At 41.3% G+C, this 21,870-nt stretch overlaps 1 protein-coding gene across 1 annotated transcript in view; it reads right to left on the reverse strand.

Annotated features, from left to right (window-relative positions):
- ALDH1L2 (aldehyde dehydrogenase 1 family member L2) overlaps positions 1-21,870 on the reverse strand; it is a 269,678-nt gene that overhangs the window by 126,337 nt on the left and 121,471 nt on the right. The window contains exon 5 of the mRNA XM_078675046.1: positions 12,242-12,343. Coding sequence (XP_078531172.1) covers positions 12,242-12,343 — 102 coding nt within the window. The remainder of the gene's footprint in view (positions 1-12,241; positions 12,344-21,870) is intronic.

The following is a 21,870-nucleotide window of genomic DNA, read 5'->3' on the forward strand; positions in this document are numbered from 1 at the left end:
TCTTTTGTGCCATGTTTTGAGTCATACCATTCTTTGTAGTATTTTTGCGACTTGATTATGTTATTCCTGATAACGTCTGGTGACCATTCAAGTTGTTTTGATGTAGGCATCCATCCTAGGTCTATACTCAGGGGCTGTCTGCTTCTCATGAGAACAAAAGGTGCATTACGGGTGCTGGCACAAGGAGTTATCCTAAAGGCCCAGATGAGTTTGAATACTTCTTCCCAGTTAAGGTTAGCATTTCTTGACAATTGTATGTGTCCCTTCAGAACACGGTTGAAACGTTCAGTAAGGCCATTACCTTCAGGATGGTATAATGTGGTAGTGTGGTGGGTGATACAATTCCTTTCAAGGAATGACTTGAACGCCACTGAGCAAAATTGAGGACCATTGTCCGTGAGAACAAATTTGGGTAAACCTTCACTTAAGAACAATTTATCCAGGAAGGATAGGACTGTTGAGCTGTCTATTTCTGAAACAATTTCTATTTCCGGCCACTTTGAGAAGTGATCAATGACCACCAAAATGTACTTGATCTCTCCATCATGTCCTTCAATGGGTCCAGCAATGTCCAGGCCTAATTTTTCCCATGCCATTAAGGGGGGTTGAAGTGGAGAAAGGGACACTTTGGATGTTTTAAGGGTTTTATCTGAATCACTGCATTCTACACAGTTTCTTATCAGGATTTCAATTTGCTTGTCAATACCGGGCCACCAATAACAGGTTCTGACTCTCTGCTTTGTCTTTGTAATGCCCAAGTGACCTATGTGGCAAAGTTTTAGAATTTTGTCTCCGAGTCTGATGGGGGCTATGGCCTTGCCGATTCTGTATAACACACCATTTTCACAACCGAGTTCATTTCTTATTTCCCAATAAACTTTGACATTGTCATAAAGATGGCGTTTCTCTGGCCAAGAGGTGTTGACAAGTTTACATACGTCTTTAAGTGTTGAATCCTGAGACATGTGATTTTTCCATTCTCTTGCAGAGATTCCATCAAAATCCGTGTTGAAAAGCAAAGCCACTTTTTCATCATCCTCAAGTGCATTCATATTTTCATTGTGTGGCAGAGGTAGTCTGCTGAGGAAATCTGCAACTTTGTTCTTGATCCCCGGCCAATATTCAGCTGTGTAGTTGTAATACAACAATTTGATTGACATTTTACTTAGTCGTGGTGAAGCATTTTGCAGAACAGAGGCAGATAAGATTTTAATTAAGGGTTTGTGGTCCGTGCGAAGATGTATATTGTATCCCCATATGTATGCTCTGAAATAATTGAGCGCCCATTAACAGGCTAGCATCTCACGTTCGATTACAGAGTATTTCTCCTCAGCAGGGGTGAGTGATCTTGAGGCAAAGGCCACAACCCATTCTTGGTTTGAAGTATCCTTCTGCGCTAACACAGCACCCAATCCTTTGTTACTGGCATCAGATGTTACAAAGATTTCAGCTCTAGGATCAAATCCTTTGAGAAAGGGTGCCTCGCTGATTTCTTTTTTGATTGTCTCAAAGGTGTTCTGACATTCCGGGGACCATTCAAATTTTGTTTTATTTTTTAGTAATTGTCTTAGACTGTACATTTTTTCTGAAAAATTTCTAATGAATTTGGAATAATACTCCGTTAATCCAAGAAAGGCTCTAACATCTTCTTTGCTGGATGGACAGGGAGCATTGAGAATGGCATCTACTAAACCCTGATTTGGCTTGATACCATCGTGGCTAATAGTGTGCCCCAAATAAACCACTTTGTCCTGAGATATTTTACATTTGTCTAATTCAACAGTAAGACCATGCATTTTCAGTTTGTTAAAAACTTGCTTTAAGCGTGTGTCATGTTCCAGTTGGTTGCTGCCCATGACCAAGAGATCGTCTTGGAAAAACCTGATACCATCAACGCCCTCAAAGATGGAAGTCATGACCCTTTGGAAAAGTGCTGCGGCCGAGGCTAACCCAAACGGTACCCTGGTGAACCGGTAACAACCAAATGGGGTAATAAATGTGGTGTATTTCTTGCTGTCCACGTGTAGGGGGTATTTGGTGGTACGCGGATTTTAAATTAATAATGGAAAATACACACATATCATTGGTGGCATTGAACATTTCACAAATACGTTGTAGTGGATACTGACCAACAATAATGTTTTTGTTAAGATCCCTAAGGTCAATGCAAAGTCTAATTTTCCCATTGGGACTTTTGACCACCACCAAGGGAAAAACCCACTCTGCAGACTCAACCTCCTCAATTATTCCATCTATGACCAGTCTATTCAGTTCGACTTGAACATCATTTCTTACCGACACTGGTAAGTGTCTTACCTTGTGAATGCATGGGACGGCCAAGTCTTTTAGTTCTATTTTATGTTCTAAACTGTTAAGGAGACCAACTTTACCGGAGAACACCTCTGGAAAATCATTGTGGATGGTATTCCTACATGACTCATCAACAGACAAAACCGGATCTGCGCTGTTTGGGTTGAAGATAATTCCCAGATCGGCTTGATCGCTCCAACCAAGTACCGAAGGTCCCTTCTTAGCCACAAAAAGTTTACAACATGCTTTCCTGTTTTTGAATACGAATTCTAATTCACGTGTTCCTAAAAATTCAATGTTGTTGCCAGTGTAACTTCTAGCAATGATATTGGATTTTTCTAGTGATGTACCAATTTTGTCAGTGAGTAGTTGTTTCCATATATTCTCATTGATGATCATGAAAGGAGAGCCAGAATCAGCCATTAAGTTCACTATTACCCCACCCAATTTCACATCACACATGGGTTTCTTTTTCTTAGTGGGTGTGAGCTCCAATACGTCATATTCAATGGAGAATACGTAGTTGATGCTATCAGAGTCCGAGTACTCTGAATTTTCCTCCGAAGAGTCACTCTCTTCTTGAATGTGTTTGACATGTTTGCTTTGTTTAAAAGATCTCCTATTGCAAGCCTTAGCAATGTGACCCGTCAAACCACATGACATGCACTTCTGATGTCTGGCAGGGCATTTCGTGGAATCAGCTAAATGGTTAGGAGAACCACATTGAAAACATTTGAGTTCAGAGAGATCTTTGTATTTCATGCTGTGACCCTTCTCACTTCTGTGTTTGGATTTGTTAAATTCACTTTTCTTGTGATAATCATGCGCAATTTCCATACTGTTGAGCTTTTGTCTCAGTTTGTTAGCATTTGATGAATGTATAGCTTTGACTACACCTGGCTCATCCAAAACTGCTTTGGCACATCTGCCGGTAAGTTCTGCTTTTTTAACCAGAGCGACAACTTCTTTTAAGGAAGATTCTCCATTCACCCAAAGTTTGTCTTGGATATTAGGGTTGCTAGCATGCATGATAATTTGATCACGAACAAATTCTTCTTGCAATTGACCAAATCTACAGGTTAAAGCCAAATTGTTCAAGGCCGCGACATAATCATCAATGCTCTCATATTTGCCCTGTTTTCTTCTAGAAAATTTGTAATGGTCAACAGCAACGCATACTATAGGTGAAAAATGAGCATCCAGATCATCTAAAGCGTGTTGATAAAAATTGTTGCCTTCTCTCACTTTCTTTTCAATGTTGTTGTAAGTTTTTACACCCCCAGGACCGAAACAGTACAAGAGCACTTTCTTTTTATTCTCAGCTGTGAAGTCCTCATCCTCAACAGTTTCTATATAATTTGTAAAATACTCTTTCCATTCCTTCCATGGCATACATGGAGCACCCTTGAGGGGTAGAAATGCTTGAGGCTGCGCAAGATTCAAAGAACTTAGAGCACACATTGCGAATTCACGTTAAAGAAGAAATTTAAACAGCTTCCAGTTTTGCATGCACAGATGAAGGTTGGCGTTGCAGTAGTTGTGAACTAATATTTTTTGATTTCCTTCTTCACTTACCATTTAAATAAAGATTCACACAGCGGGTGATAAAATGGAGATGAAATCCTACTAGAATAATTAAGGATACACATTCATCGATATATCAAACAATTTGCTTTCGCCTTTTATTTGCAGGAGGCACTGTTTCCTATCGTGGTAATAGCCGGGTAACTGCATGCACACTAACACACGGTCGTTTGCAATTGAAGTAGTTTATGCTAGCATACTAATCAATACATTGCAGTCTATGGCGTTTTAATGTACACTTTCAATGGTGTGCACGTCACCGAGAATGAGCCAGATTCAGATTCTTTCTTATTCAATTACCGGTGTTAATTGACTTAAGATGGCGCCTCACGCTGCGTTTCAGTGACGCATTACGCAGGTAGACATGCGCAGAAGGTGCACCAGGAAGGCGCGGAATAGCTGACAGGAATTTTGGCGAAGGATGCGCACGGCTTGCCAATCGCCCAGGGAGATGAGCAGATGCCCAAAACTGACCTGTTATCAAAAGAGTTGGCAATCAAAGGCGATCGCAGTGCACGCAATGGCAAGACAGAGTTCAGGAACCAATCGCGTCACAGGAGCAGAGGTCGAACTGGACGGGCACACATCCGTGCACAGGAGTCAGAAGATCAAAAGACGCTCCCAAGTCGCTCGAGATACAACGCCGTGAAGTCCGACACTAACCCAGGTAGGGAGACAGATCTTCTGTATCACGGGTGAAACTTCTTGAATGGTTCTTGGAATGGGTTTCAATTCACGAAATCCGCGGTGAGGGGCTGTTTCCGCTCGTCGCCACTTGTAGAAGGTAAATCACTGGAACGCTGTAGTTGAAATCAGGTACAGGTTTATTTATAAACAGCCCCACGCCTGGTGCGGTGCGTGGGTCAGGAAAGTAATCACAGGAATGACAGTTGGGCAGTTGGAGTGGGACAGGAGGAAGGGTAGAATGTTGGGGAACCAATGGAAAGGGGTATGGTGACAATGGGGGCTCTCGCGCAGGAGAGGTGACTTGTCGTCACACACGAGGGCACGAGGAAGTGCAGAACTAGGATATAACACATCTTCCCCTCTTGAGAGTTTTGACAAATAACTACATTCTGTGGAATAACAAACATTCATGTGGATTAAACTATGAACCTTTAGTCAAACACTAAGTCTTCATAACGTTTCGGCTTATGGATGGCTCTCCCAAACCTCCCCGTGACTAAGTGAGGATCAGGGACACATTCGGTGTCGGAGTGAGGATCATTACTGGTTCTACCAGACCTACCACTGAAGCTATGACCGTCAGACATGGCTTCAGAGTCAGAGTGTGAGTCGCCGTAACAACTCCGCCTTGGTATCGGAGTGTGAGAACTGACATCAACAGACTGGTCTGATGAGCGACAATCAGCAAAGTCAGTGACAGGTGGGAGATCATGTGAAGTCTCATTACTAGGCATGCAACTTTGTTCAGGACTGGTCTTATCAACATCAACCCACATATCTTTGCAATACACATTAGGTTGCAGCTGGTTGGGTACATTGCCTCCATGATGATATCTGGCCAATCTACTCATGTGCCACACTTTCCCATCGCTGAGCCTTGCAGCATTGTTATAAAGTGGTGACGTGTTGTCGTCACACACGAGGGCACGAGGAAGTGCAGAACTAGGATATAACACTCTTGACTTTTGGATGTTCTTGACACATTTTTATTTCTAATGTTGTTTGTGGAGGATCTCTGAATTTTGCCTGACCTCCCGCGCTGCTGTATGTTTTCACGATGTGGCGACAGTGGCTTTGATCACATCGTGATTCACATCGGCTTTTCCAATAGCCATTAAACTGCTTCTGACCTCTGCGTTCTTGCAGCATTTCAACAACTTTGATCATATGCGCGTAATTTATTTTATATATACTGTTTACACTATTTACATCAACCAAAACTATCCTCGCGCACAACGCATTATTTAAAAAAAAATCTGACTCGCGACTTACTTCAGAATCCTGTGTGCGTCTTCAGGCACAAAATAGAGGTGTTAATCTAGCAAGGAATAGGCACAATTCTGATTGGTGGCTGCAAGTCGAAAAGCTGCAGTGGCGTACACTGCAAAGCACAACGGATTAATCAGGACCTGTTGTCGCCGGTGGTGGAACTCGTGTCTCAGTTTACTAGTACGCAGAACAAGATGAGACTCAGGTCGAGGGGCTAGATTTGATCTTTAAGGGTGCGCTGTGAATTATTTTAAACTCAACAGGGATTCCAGTACTTATAGTGTGCATTTTCCTCTTATCTTACATATTACATACAGTTGGTCAATTGGACTGAGTCTGAAGGATTTTATGGGGCCAGAATACGTGAAATAACAGGACACTATTGGTGAGAATCTTGATATTTATATGCCGTCAATAGCTAGAGATAAGGTTCAGGATAGTTTCCTTTCAAATAAAGTACAGAAACAAGACTATAAAATGTGTTTACAATACAGGCGACAAGTTTTAAGGACTAAGAGTGCGACTTGTACTAGGTTTTTAACCCCTTTACTATTTACGCCAAATTATGATTTTGGTTTAAGGGAGGAGCTTCGGTTAAGATATTCAGAGGGGCAATACTTGTGAAGAATAATTGAACAAGATTTGGACCACATGCTTCAATTTCCCTTCATGTTAATAGTATATTTTAATACACAGGCCCCACTTTATTGAGATGTTGGTGAAAGAATATATTCTAGCTCAATTGAAGTCAGATTCAGCAACCAGCGTATTAAAGCTGTTAATTTTGATGAGGTACGTTAATCTATATATCTTTTTGTGTATGGTTTGTGAAATTACAATATGCAGGATTTGGGAATATTGAGCTTGGGGTGGTGGATTCAGGATCTATGTTAAACATGATAGAATGTTATATAGGCAGGATCATTGTTTTTGACTGTCACAAAAATAGTGACCGTTTCATTACGGATTATGATAAGATTTATGTGCACAGGATATGAATGTATAGAAACAGATACTGTTTAATTAGAACTTGACTGTGATTCTCTGTTTTATTATTTTACAGCCCTGATGATGTCCTAGGAGTACGAAATGCGTAGACTGTTTTTTGAGTTATTCGTTTACAAGAAAGCATTTAATTTTAAGGAAACAAATCAGAGTATTGGATTGAACGTATTACATTGTATTGGCTATTTTTCTGTTGGAACTAGAATTTGGTGAAAAACTCTTTTGAAAAATAAAAAAAATAATACGGACTGAAGTATTGGACTGATGATTTTTGTATGAATTTGACGCTCCTTCCATCAATTTCTACATTTTTGGAACAGTTTGGTCCTAACGGTAGGCCAAAGGAAGAGGAGAGCCCAGATTAATAAGGATAACTTTAACCTATTTGTGACATCTCACCAGTGCATACCTAGTGTTGCCCTTACCGTTGTTTGTAGTTTTACATTTGTTGCATCACCCTAGCAGACCAACAACTCACAAAAAGTAGACATCTCCACCTCCCTACCAGAAATGTTTATTCCTTAATAGAAGCTCCCACCACATCGGATACTCTGAAGGCAGTGAAAGTTTGCTGAACTACTGCCATGTTTCATGCTCAACTTTTTAGCTGTGTAAAAACAAACTTGCAAAGTGTGTTTGTTTTTGGAAAATAAAATACTAAAGCTCTTTATACTTGGAAGTTTTTCTTCTTTTGTGTTTGGGACTGCCAGTTGTAGTAAATTACTTCTCTACTGTTCTTCACTGAATAGAATGTTCATGACATCATAGAATGCCTGGGTGACTCTCTGACTCACAGTGTCAGTTGGTCAACTCAGGCTGAGCTGCTTGGAGCTTGCTCCTGGTGGGGCTACATCTGTACTTGCTATCTTCTCCTACTCATCTATCCTAGAAGCAAGCTACAATAAAGGATTATCTAACTATACAGCTGGACTGTGCATCTTCCTTTACTACAACTTGGCGACGATTGTGAACAGGATGAACCTACGCGTGAACTAAGGAGAAAGGCCAACTAAGGAACCAAGGAACTAGAAGACAAGGAACAAACCCCCAGATGCATCAACAACCCATGTTGCGATTCCTTAATAGCGAAAAATACCGATTCGCTATTAAGGAATAGCAAAATGAAATGCATCAAGAAATCACTAAAAAAATAGCGATTTCTTAGAATTCCTTAATTGCGACTCGCAAATTGCGAGTCGCAATTAAGGAATACCTCCCCATTCATTCCTATGGGCCTAGAGGCCCATAGGAATGAATGGGAAAACAATCTCAATTTGCGAATCGCAATTAGCAAATCGCAAATTGAGATTGCGATTTCAAGGGTGCAGAGGTGTCCAAAGGACACCCGGTTGCACCCCTGAAATTGATCTGTGCACATATGTTGCGCACACACATGCCCTTAGGGCACTTTAGTGCATTTTTCAAAGTTTTTGCAAATTACCATGAAGTTGTACTTCATGTTAATTTGCGTGCCCTATTAGCGAATTCGCTATTTTTAAAACTTTAATGCATTGCATTTAAGGAATCTCAATTTGAGATTCCTTAAATGCAAATAATCGCAATTTAGCGATTTATCAATTTGCGATTTTTGCATTTGGGATGATGCATCCCAAATGCAAAAATACCGGTCGGAAAGAGGCAGATTCTGAGAATCTGCCCCTTTGCGAGCGGATTTTTGTTTGATGCATCTAGCTGTAAAGACATTAAGGATGTTTAAAACTTCAATTGAAACTAAAAGGTAACGCCCAGCTAGCCCCACCAGTGTCCTGTATCTGGACAGCCTGCAACCTGGGTGTTCGTGGTTCCATCACCCAGGACTCTGCTGTCACATGGAAAATCCTTGAGGAATCTAGCAACATACTTCAACCTGTGTCGAAATTGCCCAATCAGCAAGTCTTGTGAACAAAGTGTCTACCAGAGTGATCAGCCTTCTGTGTGGAAAGAGACCTTCCAACAGCCTCTGCCTACTCTGCCGGTCTCTGCCCTGTGTGTGGAAACGGGCGTTCACTTTAGAGGCATCCTGTGTGGACTCGGCGCACTCCCCTGCACCTTGGAGGAAGACTTTGTGTCTGGTGAGAGGCGTGACATGTGCTCGAGTTTCTGGGAGTCACAAAACAGCATGGCAGTTTGTCACTTTGGCATATTTACAACGATATATCAGTGGTTCCTCATTGAGGAACAGTCTCTCTGGTGAGTTCTTGCACTTTTTATCGATTTACAATACCAGAAACTCGCTACTATCTGCGCATAAGTCTTGTGCTTCGCTGGCTGAGTGTTGTATTGCATGGCAACTCCAGTGTGTAAGCTCATTAATGAATCGGAAGTTCTTAGCAGCGCGTAAATACAGGGCGGCTTCAGCATGAGTCTACTGTATCACTGTGCTTTGCCAAGTTCGTTTACTCACCGTACTGTACGTTGATGACGCTTGACCGACGGTTGGCCGGCAGCGATCTTCTCTGATTCCCTGCTACCGTCCAATTGATGACGTGTTTGGAATGCATCTGGGAGTTAGCGAAGGTCTTCTCGTGTAGCGAAGTTCTTCTCACGTTCTAATCCTTCGCTCCTCTGATGCCTGTGACGCCTTTCTCTGGAGACACGTCAAGCTTGGCCCTCACGCTGCTTACGCCGCTACGGTCGACGTGGCGGCCATTTTGACTTCAGTTCAGTTGCCACGACAACAGCTTGCAGTGTACACGTCCCAGTTAGCGTACAACATTGCTTCTACAGCTATGTACACGTCTCTGTGTAGGTTTGTCATAAAATGTTTTTTTTAAAAGAGCACTTTCTAATGTTAACAGCTTTGTTTCTTCGGCGATCAAAGGGATTTGGCCTGTATTTCAGTGCTACATTTTCGTCAAGATGCGGACAATTTGGGCGAAGTATCAGTTGAAGAGGGAGTGGAACTCTCGACTTTTCTTCAGATATTGCAGCTCATGGACGGCTTGATACTTTGCTTGTGTGGCAAGATTCAGCGTTGACTGCGGACAGCTGTGTGCAGACCCTGGGTGAGAGACCACTCACCGGTGCTCAAATCTTTTATTTATTTCTTTTGAAGTGCTTAGCATTGTTTTGACTGCGCGCTTGTTTGGGCATAGTTTTTCTGTTGGTTGCATTATCTTTGTGGAGGTTTCTGGTGTGTTTGCCCTATTGTGTGTATTTGAGGTCATTATGGAAAGTGTATTGAGAGCTCTTGTGACTGGAGTGTTTCCTAGGGCAACATTTTTTAACCCTACGGTGTACCCTTCTTTGGGGAGGTTGTGTGCTTGTGGGTAGTCAATGCCCATTTCGGTTTCCTAGGGTGATGTTGAACCTTATGGTGTACCCTATGTAGGGGATGTTGTCGTCTTGGTCCCAGTGTAAATTTCCTGTGGTGTACCCTACTTTGGGGAGGTGGTAGTGTTTGTGGGTAGTCAATGCCCATATCAGTTCCTACTGTAAATTTCCTGTGGTGTACCCTACTTTGGGGAGGTGGTGGTGTTTGTGGGTAGTCAATGCCCATATCAGTTCCCAGTGTAAATTTCCTGTGGTGTACCCTACTTTGGGGAGGCGGCAGTGTTTGTGGGAAGTCAATGCCCATATCAGTTCCCTGTGTAAATTTCCTGCGGTGTACCCTATTTAGGGGAGGTTGTGTGTTTGTGGGTAGTCAATACCCCATTTTAGTTCCCAGGATGACTATCCTGGGTGTACCCTACTTAGGGGAGGTTGTGTTATTTTACAGGGTTAGTTTCCTGCGTTGTTCCCTATTTTTGGTGGAGATTGTTTAAACATCTTTTCATTTTGACACTCTGCTTCCGTCGAAGTCTACCTGCTTGGAATTCGTGGCCAAGGGTTTCATGTTGGTAGGACTTTGAGTGAGGAGCTTTATCATATTTTTCAGTATCAGCATGCTTTTATCAGGGGAACTTTTCTCTGGTGAATTTTGTTATGGGTCTTACACTCTTCTGGCTATCTAGAGTGAATTTTACCCCTGTTGTACCTTTTTATTTGGTATGTTGTATTTCTTCCCAAGGGTCTGTGTCTACACCCACCTTTGTTTACCAGGGTGCCTACCCTGTGGTGTACCCATGTATGGGGAGGTTGTGGGTGTGACCACCCTTTTTTGTTGTATTGGTTTATATTCATCTAAACCATGCTTTGTTTCCCTAAGGGTGGGGGATGGGGCATGTATTAGTAATGTTTAACATCTTATCGTATTTCTGCTCATGCTAATGATTTTCCGGATACCTTGTGAAGTACATAATCGGATTTGTGTATCTCATTATGGTACTTCCATGTAAATGTTGTATGGAGGTATCTCACTTATCTTTCCTCCTATTTCTGCTGTCATTCCCTAAAGAAGGAGGATGTGTAGTAAATTACTTCTCTACTGTTCTTCACTGAATAGAATGTTCATGACATCATAGAATGCCTGGGTGACTCTCTGGCTCACAGTTACAGTTGGTCAACTCAGGCCGAGCTGCTTGGAGCTTACTCCTGGTGGGGCTACATCTGTACTTTCGATCTTCTCCTACTCATCTATCCTAGAAGCAAGCTACAATAAAGGATTATCTAACTATACAGCTGGACTGTGTATCTTCCTTTACCACACCAGTCTTTTCATGGCAGTCCTGAACAGAAACAAAGTGCATCAGAATGTTGTCCCTAAATAGGGAAGACCATCTGAGGTACTTGGACTGATGATGGCAAGTAGACCAACTGCGGGTATTCACAGGTGGAGCAAGCGGGGGCACCACCAGCGGAAACATGATGATCAGCCCTGCTATAAACAGGATTACTCCAACACATTTTTTGGGCAAAGTACCTTGTCCACCAAACTCTAAATGAGCCCTTCAGTTCTATGTTTGATCTTACCTTTTCTGCATGTTTGGAAGTAAGCCTGGCAGCTGCCCTTGTTTGAAAGAAATCAACTTTTTATATACTTAAGTTACTGAATGAGACCTAGTTTCAGAAAGCATTCAATACAATTAGATTAATTAAATAAAAAGCAATAATTCACCGATGGCACCTTTCTCTAAATTAGAGCAGGTCTTTCCATTTGACATTTGAATGTTTTTTTTAATCATGCATCTGTTGGTTATGGTTATCTTAAAATACATAAGCCAACCTAACACAGGATCATAGTTTGATACACCAGTCTTGAAGTTTTCAGTCTGCACCAGTCAATGAATTTGAAAAATGTACACATGGTTTATTCTGACAGTCGCACCATTTTGTTCCCTACCCTTTTCTCCCAACCCCCTTCTAATTTCTAAAAGTCTGCAATTTCTTTAAAAAGGAAGGTGGAAGAAGACAAAACGTGAATCCAATATCAACAAATAGCTTGTAGGTGTTTAAAACTGGAGAATAGCACTGATGATAGCACCGAAAACATTGATTCACCACTAACCTTTGCATTGTCTTTCTTCTGAATTCCTTCATATGTGGCCCCGTCATCAGGCTGAGATATGCTCGGTGCTTTACCATCTGCAATCAGCTGCACAGCCTCTACCTAAAAGAACAAGCAAGACTGTTTATATAATCCGTTTGCTGTTCACTTCTCCTCACGATAGGAGCTTCAAATAGGGCTCAACCCTCAAAATAGGCAGAATTCGAAATTATTTTATGAGATTAGGGAAGGACTTGGCAGGGTTAAGAAAGGTGAAAATATGAGGAGATTTTGATGAAAATCAAATCACCTATCAACGTTTGGAAACAAGCTCACTGATTCGCTCACATAATCATTTGGTTCATTTGCTGTGGTGTAGTGCATTAAATTCTCCATGAAGTATTTGTGAACCCGTTGATTATTGAAAAAGCAATAGGGCATATATTCTGCACCTCAAAACACCCAAAAGACATTCAAAATATAGACACAAAGTATACGATACAGGTGCTAGCTTAACATTTGGAAGTTAGTCTCACTGAAGTCTTTACCATTCCAGAGATACTGTCACCATTAGTCCTAAATCCACGTTTTAAAGCTCAGACTGGCAAAGCAATGGATATAGTTCATGCCCCAGGTCATGTGGTGCCCCACCCAAAAGCAGCCGAGGCTTACTCCATCTGAGCCCACCTTTCCACCACTCCTGCTCTTTTTCTCCTGTCTTATGAAATCTGATCTGCTTAAAATCGAATTTCCAGGTCCGCCATCTCCATTTCAAATCGGTTCTCAATAAATCGTCTCTCTGACTGAACTCACTCTTCCTGAACAAATGGCTCCTGCTCTCCACCTGACTCATGAAGCCTGAATTTCCTGAGTCTCCAGCTCCTCTCAGTACCCCTTCAATGTGTTCTCAAACTCACTAAACGCGAATCTGTTCACTTCTGTGATTCCCCCAAAATCAAATTTACAGTAATGTGCACCTTCCTGTTCTCTTTACCAATTTCCCTAGATCACTCAAACACATTCTTCTGGCCCTACTGTATTCTCTTAGCTATATTAATGTCTTGTCAGTAGATCTCTGGCCGGATTCCTAACTCAATTTCTCTGAAAACAGTGACCTGTTTCTCTCCACATTATAATCTTTAGCACCGTTAAATATTTTCATCCCCCACTTACCTAATACCAGCTCTTGCTCTTTTCCACTCAACTTTTTTCTTCGCTGCTCTTTCCTCCCTCCTCTATTTTCCTTTTGCTCACACTCCTCATCTACGAGAATTTCAAATCCCAATGACAATCAGCACCATATAGCCTGACAAGATACCAGAGTATCAAATAATACCAGCAAAATAAATCACAACACGAGGGGACTACTGCTCTCTAAAAGAGAGGTCTTTCCACTCTTCTGTCCCCCACTCTGGAGCCCTATATGCAGTGGTTAATTTGTGAATAAGTAAGTGCCGGGGCTCTCGTCAGGAGGCGGCTTGCACCAACCCATTGCTCCTATTAGTGTCCCCTATACCAGAACTAACTACTAACCTTGAAATCTTACAAGTGTGGAGAGGACGTGGCGTAATGGCCAGAGGTGCCAACTCTGGAGCAGGGGGGACTATGTTTGAGTCTTGTTATAGTTTCAACATCCTAGGATGCTGGGCAAATCACATGATCTCCCTATGTCTACAAAAAAAGAAGTTGTCCTTAACTGGTGCTCATGAAAAGCGATCAAATACCTTTGGGTCGAGTTTGTGCTATAAGCACCGGTGTTGATGATTAAGTGCTGATGAAGGGCATCGGAAACCACCGGCTCAACTAAGCACTGCCTATATGCCATTGGACCTATCCCTGAAATTGGACCCATCCTCTTCTCCCGCCTCCCTGCCTTTCTCCCTTAAAATTCAATCCAGGTCTCTTAGGTCTATGGTTAACTCAAATTAACTAAAGAGCTTCAACTACACCCACACTCTGTTCCCAAACCACCAGGTTAGATGTTCTTGGAGCATTCTCTATGTTGATTCCTCTTTTACTGGTAAAAAGAGTACAGTAAGTATCACACATGAGCCTGTGTATGGCAGAAACCTTTGATGATATTTCTTGTGCTGAAAAAATTAACCAACAATCGTAATATCTCAAGAACCACTATGTACTCTGGTACTCTGGTAAACCACCCTTGATGTTCTGGGGGGTCTGTAAATATCTACCTGCTTGCTACCATGGTACATAAGGAATATTTAAATGACCATGGATGTTATAGCTAAATGATCAAATATCAATGTGTGAAATTAATATGGACCTTTACAGAAAGGTGTCGAAGCCTGGTCACCAACAATCTCTCCAGCCCTCTGCTAATTTAGCTTATTCCCATTTGTATCTTTGTCCATGACAAAGATTTCTGGTACTCCTTGTAGAATCATTACCCTCTTCCCTCTGTACAATAAATTATCCATCAAAATTATGGAGGATTGTTCACCCGGCCATTCCTCCAACAGAAAATGTATAAAGGTTGAACCATCTCATTCTTTAGTCTGACTTTTCTCCAACCTTTGTTCTCAACAGAGTTTACAACATGGGTTACTTGTGCAATAGCTTTGTCTTCTCCTACTGGATGCTTCTCTATATCATTCACAAATAAAAGTGATAAAAGACTAGCTAGCAAATTTATCACTCCCGGAACACAGCTAATAATAAATGAATGTATCTACATCTAAATAAAACTGTCCAAACCTGTGGTGTTGAAGATAGGCTCAATTAATTTGTGGTCTTTCCTAAAAACAAAATATGAGCCTCACAAATGTTATTTGCATGTCTTAACTACCCATATGCAGGCCTAAATATTCTTCTCAATTACTGAATAACACATTTCTATCCCATTTGATGCATTTTCGTTCATGGGACAAGACTGTCCCAACTAATAATCACTCATATCTTTTTTTTTCTTCAAAACCACTTTATTGATCTTTATAGAAAGAGCATGGGATTATAGTCAAAGGGTAAAATACAGCACAAAAGATCATCAGGATAAATTATTCTACAATGTTTATGGGCTATAACACATCCGACAATTATATTTAGGCAATCACCTAATACGAAAGAAATCCATCCATGATAAACAAAAAACAATTAACAAGAAACTGCTCCGCTTTAGGTTTGATTTGTCTAGCGTATTCTGGGGGGACCAAGAGGAGTGAAGGGGGAGATATGGGGCACCAGAGTTCCAGTCGTTTATGAAATCTGGACTATTTGTGTTCAGGGTGGAAGATCATCATTACTAATCAATAATTTGTGGACCTGCACTAAGCTGTCCCAAAGGTCGGGTATCAGGACCGTCTTTTTCCTCTCACCTCAAGGCAGTATACCTTTCGGCTGGCCCAGTTTGGGAATTTAGCATGCCATGTCGATAACGAGGGGGAACTCTGAGATTTCCAACGATGAGTGATAGCTCAGCGTACAAGCAGTAGAGCACGGTCCAGAAACTGGGTTGTAAATTTGGCTGTTTTAGGCCGAGGCTAACTCCCAAGAAGTGCCAGCCACAAAGAGTGTTTGAGTGGTCCGTCTGTGAGCTGTGCTAGCACAGAGAAGACCATTGTTCATAAGGAATTTAGCTGTGTACAGCCCCAGATCATGTGTGTCAGGTGTGCGGGGTCGATTGGCATCAAGGACAGCTCGTGGATATCCTGGGGAATATAGCCGGTAATCTGTAAGAGGTGAGATAGGTTCTGTGGAGTATACATGTCTGAATAAACAAAAGCATTCCTTAAGCAGGATTTGGAGTGGGTATTGCAGAGGCGCCTGCCATTCCTTATCATAAAAGTTATGGACAATTCATCCTCCAGTTGCGGCGTAAATTCTTACAAGACACCCAAGCACGGCCTCAGATGCCTCTATAGAGCCACACCACCAGACATCTCTTGTGACAAATAGTACATAGAGTCTGTACAGAAGTATGATTTGGGGGTTCACTTTTTGAGTTTTGCCACAATTGGACCATTGCCATGCGGATCCTATCATAAGAGGCACTCTCCAGGGGGGAACGCATTACAATTGCTCAGATCCACCATAGTATCTTGGAACTGAGACTGTAGTGCTTCAACACTGTGATCATATATTCCCCAAACGAGGGTACTGAATACCTGTTCGATGTCAAGAGAAATACAGACAAAATCTGGCCATGTATGCCCAGCTTGGTCCATCACATGGAAGAACTGCCGCTAACTGAGCAAAGTACCCCGTTTTGTTCTCGGTGGAGATCTATTGGTAAGTATGGGAGCAGGCTATCTGCAATTATCTTGCTGAGGATCTTATAATCCGTATTTAGGATTGATAAAGGGCAATCAGATGTGACATTACTGGGATCACAGTCAAGTTTAGGTATAGAATTGGCTAATGCTTCACTCGTCATCGGAGGGCAGTATCCTAGTTGTGCTGCCACTATATATAAAGTTTCAAGGCAAGGCATAAATATCTTACGCATTTATGATAAAGTTTCCACTTAAAGTCAAAATATTATAATGGCCTGCTTAACCATCTCAACTTCACTGCAACACGTATCCGACCTACTAAAGGCAATATCTTCCATTATCCTTTACCAGCAATATTTTGTACCCAGTGAGATCAGTATTCTGTCATCATGAAATACCTTAATTGGTCCTTATTACCAGTGCTACGAGCTTTTTGTATGGCCTTTACTAGGACCCTTTTGAGATCCACGCTCTCCTCTAATGATTTGAAGTCCTAAATAAAATATGATAGGTAGTATAAATCATTATTTCTTTCTCAGGGAACAGAGTACCACATATTGGCCTATCATCTTGAAAAAAACATGCTCTTGGTACAATCCTGAACACTTACAATGTACAACAGGTCAAATGACACCCTCCTGATTTGAAAATGTTTCTAAGGAGCAATATTATGCTTGCAACCCATTAGAAGAATGATTGCAAAAGACCTGCACATATGCAGAAGAAAGGCAGTGTCACAATGAGCCCCTCAGTGAGTTTGCAGATATATTGATGATCCTTCAAGGAAAAACAGTACTTGGCTGCTACATGGTCAGTCCTAGCATTTGTTCCATTAAATGATGCACACAATTTTTTTTTGTTTAATCAAATAAGGAGTGTCATGAGCAGTTAATGTAATCAATTAACTTGTCTTTATAGCAGCAAAGCCTGTAGTTTCTTGAGAATAAGCACTGCGTGTCAAGATGTCAAGAACCTAAAAATTGACCAGTTGAATCCTCAACACTTGATTTCACAAGCAACCTCTCGGCTGGAGTATAGGTATTCCCGATTTGTAGAACAATACCTATCTATTATGTAAGTTGAGTGCTTATGGGTCTGTAGCCTTTACAAATCATTCAGGTCCATATGTATCAAGCCTTTTTCCCGTTTGTAAACGTGCAGATTCTCAGAATCGTCCCATTTGGGAATTGGAAAAAGCCTTTTGGGATGTATCATGCTAAAAGGCCATTGCAAAATAGAGAATTGCAAAATTTGCGATTCTCTATTTTGTGAATGCAATTAAGGAGCTGCAAATTGCGATTCCTTAAATGCAATTCTGGAAGCACCAGAAATTTGCTATTTGGCCATAAGGAATTGCAAATTACCACCAACTTCAAGAAGGTGGTAATTTGCGATTTTCTTTAAAAAAGCACTTTTTTGATTTTTTAAATGTGCCATATGTCGCACATCCATGCCCTTAGGGCTTGTATATGTGTAAAATGTGCACACATGCATATTTCAGGGGTGCAACAGGGTGTCCTTTTGGCACCCTTGCAACCTTGAAATTGCATTCTCAATTTGCGATTCTCTAATTGGTAATCGCAAATTGAGAATGTCTTCCCATTCATTCCTTTGGGCCTCCTAGCCCATAGGAATGAATGGGAAGGTATTCCTTAATTACGAATCCCAATTTGCAATTCGCAAATAAGGAATATGTAGGATTCGCAAAATTTTTAGCATATCCTACATACATTGCATTTTGCGATTCTCGAATTGTGATTCGCTAAAAATCGCAATTTGAGAATCATAAAACTCTTTTTTGATACATATGTCCTTCATTCTCTTATTGATCTTCAAAGATTTCCGCATGAGCACCTTAAGCTCTGCGCAGTTAATTGTTGTAAGAGCAGATAGTGGCAGAAGCTGGTTTCTAGGAATAGCCTTTTCTATAGCTGCTAGGCTTAGGTCTGTGGTGATGCCAACACTTCCTATTAAATTCATTCATTATTAGCTTTTTTAAGGAGTTTGGCTTGGCTGAATCACAATCTCATATGCAATTTAACATTGCTCCTGTACGCAAACTTGTTAATGAAGACAGTTTGAGACATAATTGACAGTGTGGAGGGGATGAGCATAGGTTCAATAAAGATATTAGCTCTCTCATATAGATTGTATCACATTTGTTATTTTTCTTCATTTTGAAAACCAAAAAAGCGTATGAAAGTGATGGAATAAGCTTTGAATTGAATGCGATGATTGATTGTCCAAAGGCGCGACCTCCACAGATGTTTGGAAACCTCTTTAATGATTTAGTAATGATACATGCTTTCCCTTTTTTGGTTGAAATATGACCAGACCAAGATAGCTTATTATCAATGGATAACTGCAAACAGTCATATTTGTTTACATGTTCAATTTGTTTATTCTCCATTTTCCACAGCAACTATTGGATAGGTTTGCCAAAGGACATGACTTTCATTAAGTTCATTTTGAGCTCATTTTTGCAGTTATATTAATGTAGCTTTAAGAGTTAAGTTTGCAAACCCAATTGAGTGAACATTAAGATGATTATGGCATCCGCATAGGAGATGGGTAGCATACTAGTTTTGGCTGTAAGCCTGCAACACATTTTAGCTACAATGATAAGTCGGATATAAATACGGAGACAAGAAGAGGAGCCAGGATGCATCCCTCTGCTTCATGCCATTCGATGTCATCATCTTTGGAGAAAGAGACCTATTAGTCAATTTAGTTTTCAATCAAGTTTCATCATGTAATGCTTTAAAAAATCGAATAAAGTATGTTTTTTTGCCCATTTTGTCTAGTTTATTCCAAAGCCTGCTTCAATTAACTTTGTCAAAAGCGGAGCTGTATTCTATGTAACAGGCAAACAGCTCAAGGTTTTTTTATAATTGTTTTGTCTATTAACAGTTTAGGAGTAATCAAATTGTCAATAGAGTAACAGCCTGGTTGAATTGAAGTAGATTATTACCGGTGGACCAAGCATAAAGTTTGCTCATGAGGCATTTTCCAAATAACTGTCCTTCAACATCAAGAAGGACTATTAAGTGATAGTTTTTTTGGGTCTTTACTTGAACCTTTATTGTGCACTGCTGGACAAACTCTTCCATTGGCTACATGAAATGCATTCTGACAGAAACAGCGTATCCTTTGTTATTATCCCTTGCCCATTTTGTTACTCTTCTCAGCATCTTTATTCAGTAAATTATTTTGTTTAATGTATGCGCTTCTTCACGCAAGACATAAAACGTAAGCGGTGGCAACCGGGCAACGCGAGGAGGAGGACGGCGGTAAGGAGGAGACATCAAGGCGAGGAGGAGGGCGGCCAACAGACGCCAGAGAGAAGGTAAGGGGTTTTTTTTACACTTATTTTATGGGCCGTGCGCAGGGCGTACTCGGCTCCGCCACAGAGAGTCGGAGTTTTGCCGCAACTTCACGTTCCCAGCGGCGCGCGGAGTTGGTAAACCTCTGCAAACTCCGCTGGTGGAGTGGAGTGCGCCGCCCGGGCTTAGTCACAGTACGTTAAAATTCCTCATGCTAGAGTGGATTGTATCCTAACGCCCTGGAAATATCGTTCTGTTTGCTAGTCATGGGAAAATATGAGCTCAGGTACTGCTGCTATGTAGTCCAAGCCATATCTCCCAAAGGACACCAGTCATCCTGCACACACCTTCAAGATGCTCAACAGAAAAGTAACGTTTGCACACAGAACAGTACACACCATGGGAGCAAGGATTAAGGGCTTAAACACCTTTTTCTTTTTTTTCATTCATGTAGGACAACTCACATCAAAGGTGGTGTGGAGATCATGCCTTATATTCGTAACTAAGGGTTTGAATCCTCTAATTGGCCTGAAGCTCGAATGTTTGTTGTGCAGAAGACAGTTTGTGTCCATGTATTCCCGAAGTTGTTTTATCAACTGTTTTCTCAGAATTCTGAAGGCAGATATTAAATGGGAGCTGGCCATCACCTGTCATCAATGTGCCATTCTTAAACTACAATAGGTCTGATGTTCGCATGTTTATAATAACGAGTAAGAAGTCCTTTTGGAACACGGATGCCCAACATAGGTACAGAAGGGACAGATCAATGACATCTTTTCTGAATATAAAGAATCCACACCTGGGTGTTTCTAGAGTAGTCCCCACGGTGGTGGAGAGCACTCAGTGTTCTTTTAATACCCCTCACACACCAAAAGGACCCATGGTGTCATGCTTCACCATCGGGGTCTTCGCTGAATAACATAACCCCTTCGCACACGACACATAGTCATCATTTAAGTGCTCCCACGTATTCCGGCGGTTAGTAGTACGCCGCAACCCGTAGAGGGGTGCGAAGACCCAGATGATGAAGCATGACACCAAGGGTCCTTTTGGTGTGTGAGGGGTATTAAAAGAACACTGAGTGCTCTTCACCACCGTGGGGACTACTCTAGAAACACCTAGGTGTGGATTCTTTCTGTTTATAAAATTATGCTGAGGGAGACCGAATCCACCCCATTTAATCTCTCCTCTCCCCTCTGTTGTATTTAATATTTTCTGAATAACCATATGTGATAAATATACATGCAATGATCCTAAATGTCACTCATGCACATATTCAGAAAGGATTCTGAAATTCTGGCATTGATATGGCCCTCTTAGATTTTTGTTGGGTAACTCTGCTTGTGAGTGTGTTGAGAAAAATCGCTAAATGGTGGAGGCCGGACATTTCTCCGTTGGCAAGTTTGATGCTTTGATTTTGTGGGCTAACCTCATCACTTGCTCCTTTTACATGGGGTTTAAATAAGTGAATGGTGGCAGTGGACAGGGAAGAGCGGATGGGTATTGTGATGACTTTGGACTGCTTAACACTGAATAGTGAGGGTCAGTAGAATAGTAGTGATCTTTCTATATTTCAATATTTGTAAAAATTTCATTCAGACACTCTATTCACATATTATAATGATATGAATCAAGTAAATAAGACACTTATAAAATACAACCTATAACAGTTCTATGACACAAGAAGCCCAAAAATAACAATTACATGCTTATTGTTGAGAGTTCCTTTCTGTCTGACATATTTGTGTTCAGGGCTTACTGGAGGTTGTCCGCAGTCTAAGGGAAGTCTGTGCAGACATTGCACACTCAGATAGAGTGTTGCTGCCTGGGCCATGCTGATGATTCTGTGATTGTGGTCACCATGAGGGGTGTACTGCAATCAGGTCGACACATAAGTCACCACAGGTGGCGCTGCAGAAGAGGAGCGGTCAAGACTATGAACTGTCCTTCCCAAGGTGGTGTATTGCACAGAGAACACTATAGGAGGTTCCTAATCCACTATGAATTTTGAGTCATTCGTGGGATGTCAGTTTATGTTTGAATTATATATAAAGGAGGCAATCATAAGAGTAAGATGCATTGTAACACATTTGATCTA

Source organism: Lissotriton helveticus, chromosome 1_1 (assembly GCF_964261635.1).
Source record: "Lissotriton helveticus chromosome 1_1, aLisHel1.1, whole genome shotgun sequence".
NCBI lineage: Eukaryota > Metazoa > Chordata > Amphibia > Caudata > Salamandridae > Lissotriton > Lissotriton helveticus.